Consider the following 20,899-nt stretch of genomic DNA (forward strand, 5'->3'; position numbering starts at 1 on the left):
CCAGTAAGAAGAATTTTAGAGAATTGATACATCTTTATTGGGATAATTTGACCTATTTTAAGTTGGGCGATGTGTGACAGTGCGATGCGGTTTTGATACAGACCGTGATCCGATGGCCATATCTACTTGTGATCCGAGAGGTTTGGACACTGTAAGCATTTAAAACATGATTTTTGAATACTAAATAGCAATAAATTTTACAGAAGTTTGCTTATGCTGTTAATTTTCAACAATTCGGAAACTGTTTTACGGTTTCACTTATTGCTTTTGGGTATTTTAAAGCAATGATTAAACTTACTTGCATGGTAAACATCCCCAGTGGTGTTGTTTCTGTTGTTGTTGCTGTAATTAGCAGTAATCGTCCTAATAAATATTGTTGTTGTAGTGTATAATTTTCATATCTATTATTACAGCCTGTATGCCGATTCGCAATATCAATGAACGGTGCTAAACTGAAGACTGAAAGGTCCTGCAGCACATACAGAAAATGTGTTGAAGCTATGAGAAACAATACCCTTACATGCAATAAACGGACGAATGGCACGTCTTGTACTGGTTGTTGCGTCGGACACTTATGTAACAAGAATGATTTCATTGGTAAGTGTTATTTATTGTCTAATATAACACTAACAAGTTTATTACAAATTGATAGTTAATAAGAACATTTTATAGTAATTAATATACGGGAAAATATTTTGATGTGTGTATACTATTTGCAATGCTCTCTCTCCCTCTCTCCCTTTCCCCCTCTCTCTCCCTCTCTCCCTCTCCCCCTCTCTCTCTCTCTCTCTAACACACACACACTCACTCACAGATGGAATCAAACACCACGACATGAAGGAAAAGAATAAAAGAGAGCACTTTTGGCGTGTGAGCAAATTATTGGTTACAAAGCTGAATGCCTGGAACATAATTTCGGCGATAAACTCGCACGCAGTCGCAGTAGTTCGGAATGACGCTGGAAAACTGAAGTGGACAGAGGAGAAGCTAAAGGAGTTGGACAGGAAGTCAAGAAAGGTCCTATCGATGTATGGAACAAATCATCCATGTGCAGGCATTGATAGCCGATACACGAAGAGAGCGACAGGAAGAAAGGGAATGATAAGTGTGTATATATATATATATATATATATATATATATATATATATATATATATATAATTATTATTATTTGAGTGAATAAAATCCAAACTTACAAGGGAAAAATTAAATTTAGAAATACTAAATCAAATTTCACACAATATAAGATATATAAAAAATTAAAATAAAAAAAAACAGCTTTTATCAATTCAAAATGAACAATTATATTACACCATCTAGAAAATTACATATAATAGAAATATAAAAAATAACTAACAATTAAATGTCAATGCTTAAGTAAATTGCAAATAATAATAATAATAAAAACGTATATAATAGGAGGAATAAGAATAATATATATATATATAGTATTGTAAGTGTATATGTGATTATGAATGTATATTTTTATCTACGTATGTGGGTTTTATGTGCATCTATGACGTGTGTCTCATTTATAAACGCAGCGATTATTTTCTATATCAATCCATAGGATGGACCAAATCCCTCGTATTTCGTTTGATTTTTAAAAAGTTCAACGCATATAAAATCCCCGCTGAGAACATATCAAGAGCCGTGAGTAGATATCTGCCCTCTCTCTCTCTCTCCTCCACACAGACGCGCGTGCGCGCACACATATGCACTGACATGCGCACACATGCATCACACACACATCCACACACTCTCACTCTCACGCACAAATACACACACACACACATGCATGTTTTATAGAAGAAATGTGAAACATCAAATAATAGTGAGGTTTCATGAAATTCAGACATTCAACTCCATTTACTGATAGTAAACTATTACATAAAAACTTTCTTTTTTAACTTACTGAATTTTTGCTGGTCAATAAAAAGACTGTTCTATCCACTATTTTGTCTTTATATATTCCGTCATATAATTTCCGATTCTGACAAGTAAATAAAATCTACTCAATATTCACTAATCTTGTGTTTACACACACAGACACACACAGACACAGACACAGACACACACACACACACACACACACACACCACACACACACACACATACCCACACACACAAATAACCATATGTAATCCACACACTTCCTTTTGGTAATATTTTTCTTCTCAACATTTTCGTTTTCCTTTCTGAAAAAGAGATATGCTCGAACATTAAAAACCCTCTCATTTCCCCCACTTTACCGAGTCTCAAGCTAATATATTTATATATAATTATATTCTCAAACGCAGGGTAATGCTAATAGTATAGCATGAACAGGATAAAGTATTCACATGTTGCCGAAAACTCTGTCGGCGGCCAGATTACGCGTCTTATAAAGCTAGATGTATATAGCCTAACTTTGCAGAAGTATTTGTCGTTCGCGCAGTTTAGCTTAATGGTAAAGCACTTGAAGCGTAATCACAGGGGTGTGAGATGTAGTCACATAGCTGGCTGACGACAGATTTATCTGCAAATTATGGATATTTCATCCGGTTCACGTTATATCATTAGCATTATCCTGCGTTTCAGAATAAAATTATTTCTTTATTTTTCAATACATCTCAACGATTTTAAATCAAACTCAGTTTCTTTTATTTAATGTATGTATATATATATATATATATATATATATATATATATATATATATACATCCGGCTTTTGCAGATTGAGCATGACCTTTCAACCGTGACGGGAACATTTAGAGTTGAAGACTGTGGGTAAGCAAATGCTTCTAACACATTTATTCAAATTTATTTGCTTTTGTTCCAAACATTCGATTTTATCGCATGTATTATACGTCACAATAATCAACAGTGTTGTACTTGTGACCCAGAATATATTAATTCATACATTCAATGAAATGTTTAAGTGTTTTATCAATGTTTTATTATACAAAGGACAAACAACCCATATAAGATAATGATAGAACTGTATTATATATATATATATATATATATAATATATATATATATATATATATATATATTAATACTACGCATATATCGAAACAGGCCATTCTGAAGAAGGGAATTTCCCTTTATTAGTTTGTTCTTTTCCTTGTCTTGTTGTTTTGGAAAGGCTGTTTCCTTGTTGGAAAAGTCTGTTTCCTTGTGGATTTGTTTGTCTTCGTTTCTCGTTGTGTTCTACGCTTTTTTGTGGTGTCCCTGTACTCATATATGTATATATACGTATAGATGTAGGTATGTACATATATGTATGTATGTATGCATATGTTTTATTTATTAAATTGCTGTATATATATGTATATATATATACATACATATACATCACACATATATATATACACACATATATATACACACACATATATGGGTGTGTATATATATATAAATTGAGGTGGGTATCGGCAATTTGAAACCAACAAGGAAATAATTCACAGTCACTAAGTGTGAAAAGAGTGCAGTGAGAACCAGCATTATTAGAAATATTAGTCATAGACTCCTTAGCCACAAAAAGACATATGGTCTGTTTGCATTGACGGTGGGGAGAACATTCCCCACGGTAAGCCAGATGGATTAGATTAGCATGGCGATTTCTTATAGGAAGTTAATACTCATCAGCAATGCTCACTCCATTACGGCTGGTGGAGGCTAACTCACGCCTCTCAGTATCATTGAGAATGCCATAGGAATTAGGGACTGATTTCACAAAATGGCAATGTGAAGATTATAAAATATTGAAGGTAGCTAACACACATTTTAAAACCAACCAGGTAATTATATATATATATATATATATGTATGTATCTCTCTCACTTTTTTCTCTCTTTTACTTGTTTCAGTCATTTGACTGCGGCCATGCTGGAGCACCACCTTTAACCGAGCAAATCGACTCCGGGACTTATTCTTTGTAAGCCCAGTACTTATTCTATTGGTCTCTTTTGCCGAACCGCTAAGTGACGGGGAGTAAACACACCAGCAATGCTTGGGAGACAAACACAGACACACAAACACACACACATATATATACATATATACGACAGGCTTCTTTCAGTTTCCGTCTAACAAATCCGCTCACAAGGCATTGGTCGGCCCGGAGCTATAGCAGAAGACACTAGCCCAAGATGCCACGCAGTGGGACTGAACCCGGAACCATGTGGTTGGTTAGCAAGCTACTTACCACACAGCCACTCCTGTATATGTATAAATACATATATAAAGTGTATTCAAAGATTTATGCAGGGAGTGAAGGCCTTCATGTGGATTTCTTAGTGGACGAATATATTCTTAAGACCAACTTTTAGTCACCCGCTTGTAGTTCGAGCCTTCTTCACTAATTCTGTTCACAACCATACTGAATGCGGTTATTTTAGCTATGATGATTCAATCCTAAGCTATGTTTGAATATACTGATAGAAAGCTATGTGAAAGACAGTGGTGATGGTGGTGGAGGTGAACGTGATGAAAAGTATTGATGGTGATGGCGTCAGAAGTCTGGATGGCGTGTGTATTGCAGATATGGTGGCGATGGTGGTGGTACTGTTGTTTATCATGAAGCTTTGCAATAAGTTCCGAGTCGACAAATTATATCATTGCTTTGATGAAAATTGTTCATTGCTTGAGAAATATTCATGTTTCATGAACTTATATGTACTCAATGCATGGTGTCATTGTTGGACCCCAAGGATTAACAGGGCAGCTTTTAAAACGAATGTATATATATATATATATATATATATAGTATATATATAATATATATATATATATATATATCAATGTATGTATATTTCTAGCTAGCTAGCTAGCTACATACATACATACATACCGACATACATGTATGTATTTATTTTTTATTTCAGCTCAAACAGAAATAAAATATTTGCTATTTACTGTACGGTATTTAGCGAAATGACTGAAAGTCAACTGCGGCACAATATCTCCGAAACTTTGAACAAATCCCAGGCATTTCTTAATTTAGGAGTTAAGAAAAGCCACATGAATTTCTTGATGAAAGTAAGTATCGTTTTCTTATTAATTTTATCATCATTACCGTCCGTCTATTAGCTTCATCAATCACCAACCTCTTCGTCGTTGTCGTCATCATCAACCACAGTAGATGATACAAAGCACACAGACTCTCTCCCCCTCTCTCTCTCTCACACACAGCTATTTATTTACATTTTCTCAACGCTTGGATAATTTAAAAAAAAGCATTTTATTTGCGCTTTTCCGTTTCTTGTCCCTACGGAACTGTTTTGTCTTTGCTCAGTTTCTTTTTAATTATACCAATTAACCGAGGGCAAAAATGTTTTCTTCTAATTTTGTATAGAAGTAGAAGATGCAGACTCTAATGGGCAGAAAATTGAAACAATTCCAGTACTTGCTTTAATTCAAACAGGAAAACTATTTAGTGCTGCAAATAATTTTCCTCAGCGAAAATTCATTTCGTACGAAGTGATCAGTTATTTTTACATTAGGATCGATAGATACACACACACAGCTCATACGATTTAAACATGTCTAAGAGATATAAGAGAGAACAAATCATATCCCATTGCCGGAAAAGGATATATTTTCACTTCGTTTCCATTCATTTCATTTACCATCGCCAAATCAATATAACATCTACCCATTTCTAGCGTACATTAGGTTTTGCGCTTCCGGTCAGTATGTCTAAAGAGTGATCAATATATTGACGAAATTCAACACTAGAGGCCGCGAAACAGACTAGCATTCTGAGTAGTCATATCCCGTAACCAGTTATATATTGCTCGAGAAAATATAAAATATATATATATATATACATATGCACACACCTCTATTTCTATTTTATTTATTGTTTTTTAAGATATATAAGAAAAATATATATAGAATATATATATATATATAATCTACAGAATATCAAGTAGTTATGCAGTTTCAATCGGCTAAATTTAATTGAACAATACAAAATTACATCAATTTAAATGCAATGCCATCTTTCAGCTGCATAAATAATGAATTAGAATTTTAATAAGTAGGACACTTTAATGTAATTTTTCTCAAATATTTGAACAGAGCAAGAAGATGGAGAAAATCATATTGTCGCCATTTTAGTTAAGAATAGACTACACTTCCAAGAATTGCATGGAGCCTCGTTGGGGTGGGGGTCCTTGTGTTGTAAGGGATTGTAATTCATTTCTAAATCATTTATCTCTTTATAAACTACTAAATGAAAAACTAGAAATCTGTCTATTTTGAATAAATATATATGCTCTCCGTATATGTTTGCAACACTTCGTGTATCATTGTCCTCAAATCAGCCAGCAGGTGGTCCAAACAATTTATTTCCAACATTAACTGCTACTACTACTACTACTACTACTACTACTACTACTACTACTATACTACTACTACTACTACTACTACTGACTTCTCTCATATCCATGTTTTGGTTCTTTTTCAGTGGTTTGTGATGAAAGCACAACATCAACTAACAATCGAGCTTTCTCTTGGCCAATGACAAAAATAGGAACTACTGCGGAGATCCCGTGTCATGGAAATGTAGCCACCAGGCATTGGTTCGTTTGTATTGATTTATTTCTACTGAAAGTTTGAAGTTTTCAGCGCCATCCTATTGTGAGAGAATGTTACTTGGTAGAGCAAATAACAGGTTTATAGATTAACAAGATAGAATTAAACGTCTATCGGTTGCAATCTCTTGTCCGGGCATTTTTACATTTTATACATTATTTGATATAATTTAGCCTTGTCCTAACTATCTAGGTTTGCTTTGTCGCCAATATTATACAAGCTTTCATTTCATTTCGTTTTATGTTCTGAGTTCAAATTCCCCTAAGGTCGACTTTGCCTTTAATTTTTTCGGTTCGATGAAATAAATACCAATTGAGCACTGGGTTTGTGTAACAACTTATCCCTTCCCCTGAAATTGCTGGCCTTGTGCCAAAATTTGAAACCAATATTAGACAAGGCTTTATGGTGCTGACCTGCGGAATCGTTTCCATGCCGGACAAAATGCTTAGCAGCATTTCCTTCTGACTTTTACATTCTGAGATCAAATGCTACCAGGGTCGACTTTGTCTTTTACCCTTACAGGATCGATAAAATAAGTACGCTGGGGTCTATGTAATCGAACTACCCCCCCCAAAATCTGACCCTGTGGCAAAATTTGAAATCAGCATTATTCAAAGATTTAAAGAGATCTTTTAAGTTCCAGAATTTCACAAAATAATTGTAGGAAAGAAAGCACATACCTATCGATACAGTCAATAGAATCTATCAGTGATTCTGTTGGTTCAGGCTAATACTATTTATTCAATTTTATGATTACTGTAGAGCTATATCTTTGCTAGTACATGATGGTCATCCTGGGATTTCACTCATCACAGACTATGTAAACGGTCTCTCTTCTCTCATTTCTACCACGTCATTCCACAGGTTAAGCATCTAAATTGTTCTCCCAGAGGCTGAGCTTTATTAGTTTAAGACAAGACCAACTGGTGGAATCACTCAAATCTGTGCATATGTAGGAAAATATACATAAATCCATTGCTGCCGCTGTTGCTACCGATGTCTATGGTGGCGAAATATTAGCAACTAATTCCCCCATTCAACTTGAACTAACAACTTGGCTCCTTAATTCTGCATCACCTACACCGTTCCAACTAATCTTGTATTGAATAATCATAAAAACAAGAAATTATTGTAAATAAAACAGATGCAGGAATATTGTTTTTATATCTGAACTCTAGTTAGAAAATATTTGACATTAGTTTTGAGGATAGGGGTCAGGAGTAAATAATAGATTTCTCCCCCAAATGCAAGACACCATTTATCCTTCTTTCACTAAATTATGAGTTCAAATCACGACCAGTTCGAAGGTTTCTTATATTCCTCTGAGATTGATGAAATTCTCCTCAGAATGAAAACTCGACTGACAATATTTAACATTTATTTTTTCAGTTCTTCCAGAACGATGGGGCATCCAGAAATGGCATCAAGTCAAACCTGTCATCACAAAAGTGTTCACCGTTTACTGGTATCTGGCAAGAACCAGACATGTCTCAATGTTACAATGCAGAACAGAGCAAAGGCATTGATGATGGTGAGCGAGCAAATTATTTTTAAATGACTTTTACAGTAGTAGAAGTAGCAGATGAGAAGAAGTAATTTTTGTGAGTGACTTTCTGTCTGTTTAAATACGACCACTCTGGTGGGGGTGGGGGTGGGGTGAGTGTGTATGTGTATGTCTTTCTATGTCTGTTCCATTATGACTGTCCTGTGTGTGTGTGTGTGTTTGTAATTACAATGATTTATCAAAAGGTAATGCAACCTATTCTCCCGTTTGAGTCCTCCAGGAATGTGTCCATCTCGTTCAACGGCAAATCATTTGACTCATTTATGGAAACGTTATGAAAGAATTTATTACATTGGAGAGTTGAGTTCATTATTGTAATATCGTTAAAACCACGTTTTCGTAAACATTCTGCAGACAGGCTGAGTAGAGAGAAGCAGAAAAACAACAGGGATATTACTGGTACATACCTCTTTGCATACATTACGTTGGAGCGGTGGTTGTAGAATCTTCAAATATTCAATGACATACCCTACATATCTGTTTGTCATAGAATATAAGCAATTTATTTCTCTCAAATGTTATTATGGCACTGTCAAATTGAATAGATTTTCATATGCATTTAGTGATGTGATGATTTCAATTTCTCATTAGACCATTATGAAAACTTATCACTATTAATCCTTAAATTAGGCGGTAAGCTGGCAGAATCGTTAGCAGAGCGGGAGAAATGCTTTGCAGTACTTCGTCTGTCTTTACGTTCTGAGTTCAAATTCCGCCAAGATTGACTTTGCTTTTCATAATTTCTGTGTCGATAAAATAAGCGCAAGTTGAGCTCTGGGTCAATGTAATCAACTTAACCCCCTACACCAAATCTGCTGGTCACGTACCAATGTCTGAAACCTATATTATTCCGTTTATTATGCTCTTTTATTTACACGATTTTTTCATTTCATGTTCATTTCATTCATCGTTTACAATGCCCCCCCCCCCCACACACACACTCCCTCTCTCTCTCACTCACACTCACACTCACACACAGATGGAATCAAACACCACGACATGAAGGAAAAGAGAAAAAGAGAGCACTTTTGGCGAGTGATCAAAATATTGGTTTGAAAGCTGGAAAACTGAAGTGGACAGAGAAGCTAAAGGAGATGGACAGGAAGTCAAGAAAGGTCCTAACGATGTATGGAGCCCATCATCCACGTGCAGACCTCGATCGCCGATACACGAAGAGAGCGAATGGAGAAAGGGACTGATAAGTGTGGGAAACTGCGTGCGTTTCGAACTCGAAGGCTTAATGAGATACCGAACCCAAAGAAAGGAAACCTTGTTAGTGACAGTTAGGAATGAGGGAGTATTGAAAGCAGGAGAACCGAAGGAAGAAACACAAAAAGAAATGAAGAAGAATGGCGCAAGAAGGGAGAACACAATGAATTTCCATATAACAAAAAGTAGGTGGGATTGGCTGATGAAAGGAATTCTAAAGAAAGAGACCGAGAACACTATATTGGCAGCGCAAGAGTAAGCTTTGGCCACAAACTGGAGGGTCGACATTAGAATGAGCAAGTGTCCAGGAACTCCCACAAGGAACTCCTACAAAACCTCTGATAAAGAGAAATAATAATCAAAAAGGAATTTGACAAAAACTAATAAGTTGCTGAAAATATGTGGAGCTCAACATCCGAAAGCAGATATCAACCGACTGTAATTAAGGAACGACCAGACTGGGAGATGCTAAATAGCAGTAGAAGAACGTATAGAGATGGAAAAAAAAACTTAGCCGAGTATTTACAATGTGGCACAGAAAAACTACTAAAGACTGAATAAAAAGGCAGGTAAAAGCAGACTTCTCTTGCTATAATTCTAATGAAAAGGCCTGAAAGTGTGAAAAGTGCAGAAACTGTGTCCAAAAAGCCTAAATTAAGCGACGCGACAGAGAAAAGGCTGGATGGTTTTGTGTTGCTGGAAAGGAACAATCATATTCTAATACATATGTATGCAAGTGTGGGCATGGTTGCATGTATATATGTATATATGTATACATATATACACATAAAGATAGATATATATATATATGCGTAGTAGTGGGTGTGTGGTAAGTAGATTGCTTACGAACCATATGGTCCCGGGTTCAGTCCCACTGCATGGTACCTTGGCAAGTGTCTTCTGCTATAACCTCAGGCCGACCAAAGCCTTGTTAGTGGATTTGGTAGACGGAAACTGAAAGAAGCCTGTCGTATATATGTATATGTATATATATCTATGTGTGTGTATGTGTGTATATGTTTGTGTCTGTTTTTATCCCCCGCCTCCAACATCGCTTGACAACCGATGCTGGTGTGTTTACGACCCTGTAACTTAGCGGTTCGGCAAAAGAGACCGATAGAATAAATACTAGGCTTACAATGAATAAGTACTGGGGTCGATTTGCTCGACTAAACGCGGTGCTCCAGCATAGCAACAGTCAAATGACTGAAACAAATAAAAGAGTAAAAAGAGTAAAGAGTATATATGAATCTTTAGTCAAATATATTCAATGAGAATATTACATACTGAATATATATTGAGTGCTCTATTGTATCAAAGTGTTAATATTATTAAGGTATTTATATATTTAATGCGAGCGATTATATATATATTTAATAATATATTATTATTAATATTAAGAATTCAATATCAGAAAACTTCACAGAAAGATATACACGTGTGAAAAAAAATGGTTGTATTAAAAATATATAAATAAATAAATATAAATATTTATAAAAATATATGTATATATGTATACATATAAATATATAATGTATATGACAGTTTATAAGTTTTGAATTAAATATTTAAACCTTTTTACGATCGCTTCACAGAAGTGCTGTCCCTATAATGAAATCCTATATTGGATACGTGTACGTGCACATAGATGCAAATAAATGTTTCTACACGTATATTTATATATATATATATATATATATATATATATATATATATATATATATATATATATATATATATATATATATGTTTACTTATGTATGTACATATGAATATAAACTTATATATATATATATATGTTACGTATGTATGCAAATGTGGGCTGATTTGCATATATATATATATAAATAGATGAGTGTATTTTTACCTTGTTAACGATTAACACGGAAAAAATAAATAAATAGTTACCGGGGTAGCAAAAATCTCGCAAGTAAAGAGGTTGTAACTCCTTGTTTATAAAGGTAGAAACTTCGTGTTTACGTTGAATATTTTGAATAATATATGAATAAGTAAATGGAGTTTAACGCAGGTGTAATCAAATATTTTTACTTTCGACACATGTTTCGACAATTCCACTGTTACTATTCAAAAGAATAAATGAAACAATGCAATCTTCTCTTCAGGAAAGTGAAAAAAGCGAAACTTGTCAATAAGACATTTTAGCAAAAAATGATGGATTTGTATAGCGATAGACAGCACGCTATTAATATTGTTTAAAAAAACGTTATATGATATAACGTCATAAGTAGCTAACAGAGAGAGAGTAGGGATATTAATAGTGAATGTTAAATATAAAGGAAATTAAAGTTTGAATTATATATAATGATAGAGACTACTTATATGCACTAAATGTATGTTTCTGCCAATGCTTACATCTGTATGCTCGTTCTATAACCGTGTTTACTAGAGTATTTTTAGAAAAAATAATGAAAAATAGCTCAGAATTGCAGCGAAGACAGAATTTCTTGCCTTTGTCATATGGTATCGAAATTGAGAGAATCAACCATTCTAACTGAAATTATTCATATATATAAATATATATATATATATATATACACACACACACACATATATATATATATATATATATATATATATATAAGTACATGGAACTTTGTATGTGTACAAACGTGCATTTATATATGTGTTTATACGTGTAGATGCAGATGTATTAATGTGAGTCTGTATATTCGTATATATATATATATATATTTATAGTATGTTTAAGTGTATATGTGATTGTGAATGTATATTTTTATCTACGTATGTGGGTTTTATGTGCATCTATGACGTGTGTCTCATTTATAAATACAGCAATTATTTTCTATATCAATCCATAGGCTGGACCAAATCCTTCGCATTTCGTTTGATTTTAAAATCTTTCAACGAATATAAAAAACCTGCTGAGAACATATCAAGAGCCGTGAGTAGATATCTGCCCTCTCTTTCTCCGAACACACACACACACGCGCACACATGCATACACTCACACACACACACACACACACACACACACATGCATATTTTATACAAGAAATGCAAAACGTCAATTTAAATAGTGAGTGAGCTCAATACGTTTCGTAGATAGTGATATCGATTTTGTTAGCCTGATCAGCTTAAACACATAAATACATACATATGTAAAATTATTTCCTTATCTGTATCTTTTTATACTTCTCAAAGCTTTTAAATCAAACTTTGTTTCTTGAATTTAATGTATGCATATATATATATATACACATCTGGCTTTTGCAGATGGAGCATGAGTTTTTAACCGTGACTGGAAAATTCCGAGTTGAATATCCTGGGTAAGCAAAAGCTTCTAACACATTTATTCAAATTTATTTTGTTTTGTTCCAAACATTCGATTTTATCGCACGTATTAGACGTCACCATAATCAACAGTGTTTTACTTGTGACCCACAATATACTAATTCGTACCTTCGACGAAATGCTTAAGTGTTTTATCAATGTTTTATTATACAAAGGACAAACAAACCCATATAAAGATAAAGAGAGAACTGTGTATATATATATATGCATATATACATACACATACATACCTATATATATATATATATATATAATCTAATAATAATTTAACATTACTTGAAAAGGTAGTGGGTAGCGAACTTCTTCACTACTTCTGGGAGTGACGACCCTGCCTGACACGAGTTCCGGGCTCAGCTGGCTCCGGCTGACAGTACCCGGTATGGGCCCCTATCCAGGGTTACGGAACGGAAACAACCTTCAAAGAAATCCGGAGTGGAGCCCCGAATGCGGTCTAGTGTTCGACTCGACACTCTTCCGGCAGCTCCTGCAACCAAGCTGGTGCCAAACGTAATGCACTGCACTCCTTTGGACTACATCAGCAAGGTCGAGAGAGGAAACCTGACGATTGGGCTACCCTGGACTTTCTTATCTATAGCCCAGGCTTGCGCAAAACTGGAGAGCACACTTCAGTGCTGCTGTAAAAAGCTGCAGAAACAACATGGGAGGTAACAGTCACGAGTGATAAGTCTATTCAGATTGGCGTAAAATATGGGCGCTACGGGTTACCTCTGACGGTGGGAGGGACCTCCGTGTCCTATTGGTTAGCTACTGCCCACCTCAAGCTGGGCAGCCCCTAGTTAATAAGGTGCTGACCCGCCACAGGTCGCCTGCTTCATTGGGTGCTTGAAGCTAAAAGTATGACTTGAAAAGCGGCCTGCAACCTCTGCACCAGGCAAACAACTAAAAGTCAAGAAAACACCAGTTGTGCGGTTGGCAAGTTGGAATGTCAGGACCATGTGCCCTGGAATATCTGATGATCTACTCAGGGTTGAAGACACAAGGAAAACGGCCATCATTGACCGTGAACTAAAGAGGATCAACATAGATATTGCTGGGCTGCAGGAGACAAGTCTCCCCTCAAACGGCAAACTCAAAGAGCAGGATTTCACCTCCTTTTGGCAGGAAGCGATCCAGAAGAACCTCGTCAGCATGGCGTTGGCTTTGCAGTGAGAAACTCATTACTCTCCTCAATAGAACCACCATCAGGAGGCACTGAGCGTATCCCCTCACTGCGCCTCTCGACTTCTTCTGGCTCAGTACATCTACTCAGCATCTCTGCTCCCACTTTCTACAGCTCAGAGGAGACCAAGTACCAGTTCTACAAAGATCTCAACTGTGTCATAGAAAATATACCAACGACTGAAAATATCTACCTTCTGGGGGATTTTAACGCTCGCGTGGGATCTGACCATGATTCGTGGCCCATTTGTGTTGGACACTTTGGTATTGGCAACATGAATGACAATGGCCAGAGACTACTCGTATTCTCTACATACCACAACCTGTGCATCACAAACACATTCTTTACCAACAAGCCTTCCCACAAGGCATCTTGGAGACATCCAAGATCTCACCACTGGCATCAGCTGGATCTCATCATTACACGGAGATCCTTTCTGAATTCTACTCTATTGACCCGCAGTTACCACAGCGCGGATTGTGACACAGACCACTCACTAATTAGAAGCAGGGTGAGGATTCTCCCTAAAAAAGTCCATCGCTTCAAGAAAGTGGGCCGACCACGCATTAACACTGCCAGAACCTCGGAACCTACACTGCGAAAATGTTTTGCTGCTTCTATCAAAGTTGCCCTCAGTAGCTGCCCAACCTCCTCTGCTGAAAGTAGGTGGAACTATATCAGGGAAGCTTTGTATACGACATCAATAGATACTTTCGGCATGAGAGAAAGGCAAAACCCAGATTGGTTCAATGCTGGGCTCTCAGAGCTGGAGCCAGTTATCGAAGCAAAGCGTGCAGCTCTGATGCAATACAAGAGTGATTCTTCTACAAAGTCACTCGAAGAACTCAGAAAGGCACGAAATAAAACCCAACTGACAGCCAGACGCTGTGCAAATGGGTATTGGCAGGAAATCTGTCAGAGTATCCAGTCAGCTGCTGACAGTGGCGACACCTGTGGGATGTATGTCGGTTTGAAGAAGGCCCTCGGTCCATCCGCAACCAAGTCAGCCCCTCTGGAGATCTCATCACGGATCAAGGCAAGCAAATGGATAGATGGGTGGAGCACTACCAGGATCTCTACTCACTGGAGACTACAGTGGCTGAGGCTGCAGTCGAGAGTGTCAAGATCTTGCCAGTCATGTGCGAACCTGACAGTCCGCCATCTATAGCAGAGCTCACCAAGGCTCTTGACTCCCTAGCAAGAACTAAGTCTCCGGGAAAAGACGGCACCCCCTCAGATATCATCAAAGCCGGTAAAAACCCCATCCTGCTTCGGCATCTTCATGAGCTTCTGTGTCAGTGCTGGGAAGAGGGTACAGTCCCTCAGGATATGCGGGATGCTAACACCATTACGCTTTACAAAAACAAAGGTGACCGTGGTGATTGTAACAATTACCGTGGTATATCTCTTCTAAGCACTGTTAGAAAGACCTTTGCCCGCGTTATCCTGGTAAGGCTACGACTACTTGCTCCTCGTATCTATCCGGAATCGCGTGTGGCTTTAGAAGAAGCAGATCAACTATCGATATGATATTCTCCGTACGCCAACTTCAGGAGAAGTCCAGAGAGCAGAAAATGCCATTATATATGGCCTTCATTGATATAAAAAAGGCTTTTGACTCGGTAAGCAGAACAGGCCTCTTCATCCTGCTCCAAAAAATCGGATGTCCACCAAAGCTGCTGAGGATCATCAAGTCTTTCCATGATGACATGCAAGGCACCTTACAGCACAACGGTTCAACATCAGCCGCCTTCCAAATAAAAAACGGGGTAAAGCAAGGTTGTGTCCTCGCTCCTACATTGTTTGGCATCTTCTTCTCGCTCTTACTCTCACAAGCCTTTCAGACATCAGATGATGGAGTGTTTCTGCGCAGTAGAAGTGACGGGAAACTGTTCAATCTCTCGCGCCTGTGTGCCAAGACCAAAATCAGAAACGTCCTGATCAAGGAGATGTTATTTGCTGATGATGCCGCTCTGGTATCACACACAGAAGAAGCCCTCCAAAGGTTCATTGACTGTTTTGAGCAAGCATGTAACGACTTTGGCTTAGCTATCAGCCTTAAGAAGACCAACATCATGGGTCAGGCTACATCGGACATCCCAAACATACATATTGGAGACCACAGATTACAAGAGGTGGAGAAGTTTACCTATCTGGGCTCTATCGTCACCTACAACCTATCCCTTGACGCTGAGCTCAATATACGCATTGGAAAGGCAGCTGCTGCGATGGCCCAACTCTCCAAACGGGCTTGGGACAACAATAAGCTGATGAAGACCACGAAAATGAAGATCTACCAGGCATGTGTACTCAGCACTCTACTGTATGGAAGTGAGACTTGCACGCTATACACACACCAAGAGCCTCACCTAAACATCTTTCACCTGCGCTGCCTCCGAAAAATCCTCCTCATCAAATGGCAGAATCATATCCCCAACAAAGATGTCCTCAGGCAAGCAGGAATACCAAGCATGTTTGCACTCCTCACACAAAGACGTATGAGATGGCTTGGGCATGTTAGCCGTATGAAAGATGGCAGAATCCCCAAGGACATACTCTACGGAGAGCTTGCTAGCGGTACCAGGTCTGTGGGTAGACCGATCTTACGTTACAAGGATGTTTGCAAAAGGGACATGAAGGCCTGCAACATCAATATTAGCGGTTGGGAGGCAGTTGCCGGCAACCGTGGAGAATGGCGACGTACCGTAAAAGAGGGAATACAAAGGAGTGACAGAGAGAGAGAGGAGAAATGGAAAGAAAAGAAGAGACGTAAACAAGAAACTATGACATTACAACCAGCCAGGAACAGTCTTCGCTACATTTGCGGTACCTGCCAGAGGGAGTGTTTGTCCAGGATAGGACTACACAGCCACAGCAGGAATGTATCAGGATATGAAATATAAAAGCCGGACTGGACTATTTTATGCGCAACTCCATTGTCTCCCGAGACAAAAAGGATGCCAACCAATATATATATATATATATATATATATATATAATACAACACACAGAAGGATAAGATCAATATTTAAATATCGATTTTATCAGGTGGCCAGCATGGGAATAAAAAACATCAAGGTAACAATATTTACAATTATAATATAGGGTAATAGCAGTCAAATCTTGACTGTAAAACCACATTAAATGTTCATATAGCACCAGGAGAGAAGACGAAGAGACAAAATAGAATAGCAAACATTTCTGGATAATTCCAGATCCCGGATTTCTGACTCTGCATAAGAAATGCTCTGCCTTCATCAGTGGAATATACTCAGAAAAGCAAATAAATACAAATATATACATATACAACATACGATATACTTACATATACGAACGTATTTATAATATATATATATATATATATTATATAGAGGGCATTATTACACATAAATGCCTCACACTAAGAGGGACATAAGTCATTTCTACCAAAAATTTCACTAATCATACCCAATGCAGTTTTTCAAAGCAAGACATTTAAAAATGAATTTAGTCCTATATCACCTGTGATTTCGCACTCACCGCATCAAAATTTGCGTCCATGCTCATCGGTAGAACTGATTCTGAACACATCATAAATAAACTACCAGCACTGTCGAAGTCGAACAGCCAACTGATCTTTCTAACGAAGCACATGGAGAAGTTTATAAATCATATATCCGGTAAATGGCGGGCTTTTTCGAACTGCATTCGGAGGGAAAAGTTTTTTCGGAATAAATTTAACAATTAAGATAAGATAACTTATGGGTATGATTAGTGAAATTTTTGGTAGAAATGACTTATGTCCCTCTTAGTGTGAGGCATTTATGTGTAATAATGCCCTCTATATAATATAAAATAATATGTTCAAAGGAAAAATTATTTTCGAATTTTCTCTGATGAGGTTTTTCACGCTATCTACCTGATAATTTCTTGTTAAGATTCCTTATAAGAAGTTATCCTTAATTAAATATATATATATATATATATATATATATATATATATATATATATATATATATATATATATATATATATATATATATATATGTATGTATGTATGTATATATATATATATGAGCGTGTATATATAAATCAAGGCGGCTATCAGCATTTTAAGACCAACAGGGAAATAATTCACAGTCACTAAAGGTGACAAGAGTGCAGTGAGCACCAGCATTATTAGAAATATTAGTCATAGACTATTTCGTTTTGGGATTTGGTTTGCAAGATTCTTTATATGAGTTCGTGTGTTGAAGCATATTCTGTTGTCTCTGGGGAGAGCCATTTTCTTTTTGTGCCTTATAATTCCACACACTCACCGGTAACATTTCAACGTATTTCTTATTTTTATTTTCCTAAAACTTTTCGTTGAGTCTTGCAAACTTTTACCAGTGATTGTGTTAAATTATAGTCATAGACACCTTAGCCATAAAAAAAACACATAGTGCATTGGCAGGGGGGGGGGGGAACATTCCCCACGGTAAGCCAGATGGATTAGATTAGCATGGTAATTTCTTATAAGAAGTTAATACTCATCAGCAATGCTCACTCCATTACGGCTGGTGGAGGTTAACTCCCGCCTGTCAATATCATTGAGAATGACATAAAAATGAGTGATTGATTTCACAAAATGGCAATGTGAAGATTATAAAATATTGAAGGTAGCTAACACACATTTTAAAACCAACCAGGTAATTATATATATATAAAATGTATATAAAAACTTATACACGGAGAGAAGACCACCATGTGGATTTCTTACATGCTAAAGAGGGCAAGCCACGGTACTGGACGAATATGTTCTTAACACTAACTTTTAGTCACCCGCTTGTAGTTTCAGCCTTCTTCACTAATTCTGTTCGTAACCATACTGAATGCGGTTATTTTACCTATGATGATCCAATCCTAAACTATATTTGAATATAAAAATAATTGAAACAAAACAATTAATCTCTTTAAGTGTTCAAAGTCAACAGCGGCGCAATATCTCCCAAGTTTTGAACAAATTCCAGGCATTGCTCAACATGAATTTGCTTGATGAAAGTAAGTATCGTGTTTCTTCATTTTTCTAACACCATTACCGTCATAATTAGCTTCATCAATCACCATACCATCCTCTTCGTCGTTGTCGTCATCATCAACCACAACGGATGATATCTTAGGACACCCACGCGTGCACGCAAGCGCACAGACTCCCTCCCTCTCTCTCATACATACAACTATTCATTTACATTTTCTCGAAGCTTGGATAATTTCAATAAATCAGCATTTTATTTTGCGCTTTTCCGTTTCTTGTCCCTACGGAACTGTTTGTCTAACCGAGGGCAAAAATGTTTTCTTCTAATTTTGTATAGAAGTAGAAGATGCAGACTCTACTGGGCAGAATAATTCACACAATTCCAGTACTTTCTTTAATTCACTCAGGAAAATTATTCAATGCTGCAAATAATTTTCCTCAGCGAAAATTCATTTTGTTCGACGTGATCATATTAATTTTTGAATTAGGATCGATAGATACACACACAGCTCATACGCTTTAACTCATCTCTAAGAGATATAAAAGAGGAATAAATCACATCCCATTGCCGAACAATGATACAATTTCTTTCACTCCGTTTCCATTCATTTCCTTTTACCACTGCCAAATCAATATAAAGTCTATCTATTTCCAGCATAAAAGAGGTTTATGCGCATCCGGTCAGTATGTCTAAGTAGTGGTCAATATTGAGGAAATGCAACAATAGAGGCCGCGAAACAGACAATAGCATTTTTACTAGTCAAATCCCGTAACAAATTATATATTGCTCGAGAAAATGTAAAAATATATATACATATACACATACATATTTCGGGATGGTCATGTTATTTATTATTTAAAAAAATATATAAATGAATAAATATATGTGTGCATATATATATTGTGTGCCCAGGTAGAGTATACGGGGATCTCTACGTACAACAGTGTTCGGGCAAACAGATCACATTGGCATAATTTGAAGAAAGCTGTCAAAGTAGTTTCTCATGGATTCAGATCTACGTTTCGAGCATTGTCTTCTGTGAAATATACACGCTGGCCATTTTCAAGATGTACAGATAGATTTTAAGAAAGTGTTCCTACATGTAAACAGGATGTGACCTTTGTGTTGACAGTGTGTTTGTCTCAAAGCAGAACAGTTCTTCCATCAGCGCTTGCCAATTGGCTGAAGTAACATGAAAGGCATCGTCATTCATGGTATATTCGTGAATAAGTCACAAACTGAAATACGTTGATCTATTGTTTAGGGAAATATTATTTACTTGTTTAAGGGTTGTACTGGATACATAGCGAAAACAGCTCTAACAGTTGAAATAGTAAGAAATAAACATATATATATATATATACAAATTAATATTATCCGGTAATTAATGTGCTTAAACTTTTATATTTTATGTTTTTTTCATTATGTTTCCAGGTTCAAGTACTGGTAATGGAACAGAGGATAGAACAGCAGAAACAAACTTTTGAGTAAAAATCGAAAAAGAGCCTCCAAGAATCGTCTTTGATGATATTTTATGCTATAAAACGATATTTTCTCCATATATAATATAAAATAATATTTTCTGCATATATAATATAAAATTATATTTTCTCCATATATAATATAAAATAAAATTTTCTTAATATATAATACAAAATAAAATTTTCTCCATATATAATATGAAATAATATTTTCTTCATATATAATATAAAATTATATTTTCTCCATATATAATATTAAATAATATTTTCTCCATATATAATATAAAATATTCTTTCCTTGTAACGACACTATAATTGTACCTTTCAATACAACACTATGCATGCATGAGACTGTATAATCCACCATAATGTAATTTAAACGAGTTTCAGGGCCTCACTATGGCTTGAAACAGAAAATATTGCATGATTTGAAATTATATTGATATTCTATCTTCTTGCCAATTTAATGTTATCAATGTAAGCTTTAGAATTGTTAAATAAAGGATTAAATCTGATCTGTTGCTACCGTTCGTTTTCTAGATGAAATACT

General features: G+C 36.2%; 1 protein-coding gene across 1 annotated transcript in view; it reads left to right on the forward strand.

The window, feature by feature from the left end:
• The window catches only part of LOC115225961, a 234,338-nt gene extending 213,901 nt beyond the window's left edge, over window positions 1–20,437 (forward strand). The window contains exons 25-31 of the mRNA XM_036514909.1: window positions 4,872–5,025; window positions 6,458–6,572; window positions 7,975–8,116; window positions 12,199–12,281; window positions 12,614–12,666; window positions 18,811–18,893; window positions 20,303–20,437. Coding sequence (XP_036370802.1) covers window positions 4,872–5,025; window positions 6,458–6,514 — 211 coding nt within the window. The 3' untranslated portion in view covers window positions 6,515–6,572; window positions 7,975–8,116; window positions 12,199–12,281; ... (1 more) ...; window positions 18,811–18,893; window positions 20,303–20,437. The remainder of the gene's footprint in view (window positions 1–4,871; window positions 5,026–6,457; window positions 6,573–7,974; window positions 8,117–12,198; window positions 12,282–12,613; window positions 12,667–18,810; window positions 18,894–20,302) is intronic.
• The last annotated feature ends 462 nt before the right edge of the window (window positions 20,438–20,899 follow it).

Source organism: Octopus sinensis, linkage group LG29 (genome assembly GCF_006345805.1).
Source record: "Octopus sinensis linkage group LG29, ASM634580v1, whole genome shotgun sequence".
NCBI classification, from domain to species: Eukaryota; Metazoa; Mollusca; class Cephalopoda; order Octopoda; family Octopodidae; genus Octopus; species Octopus sinensis.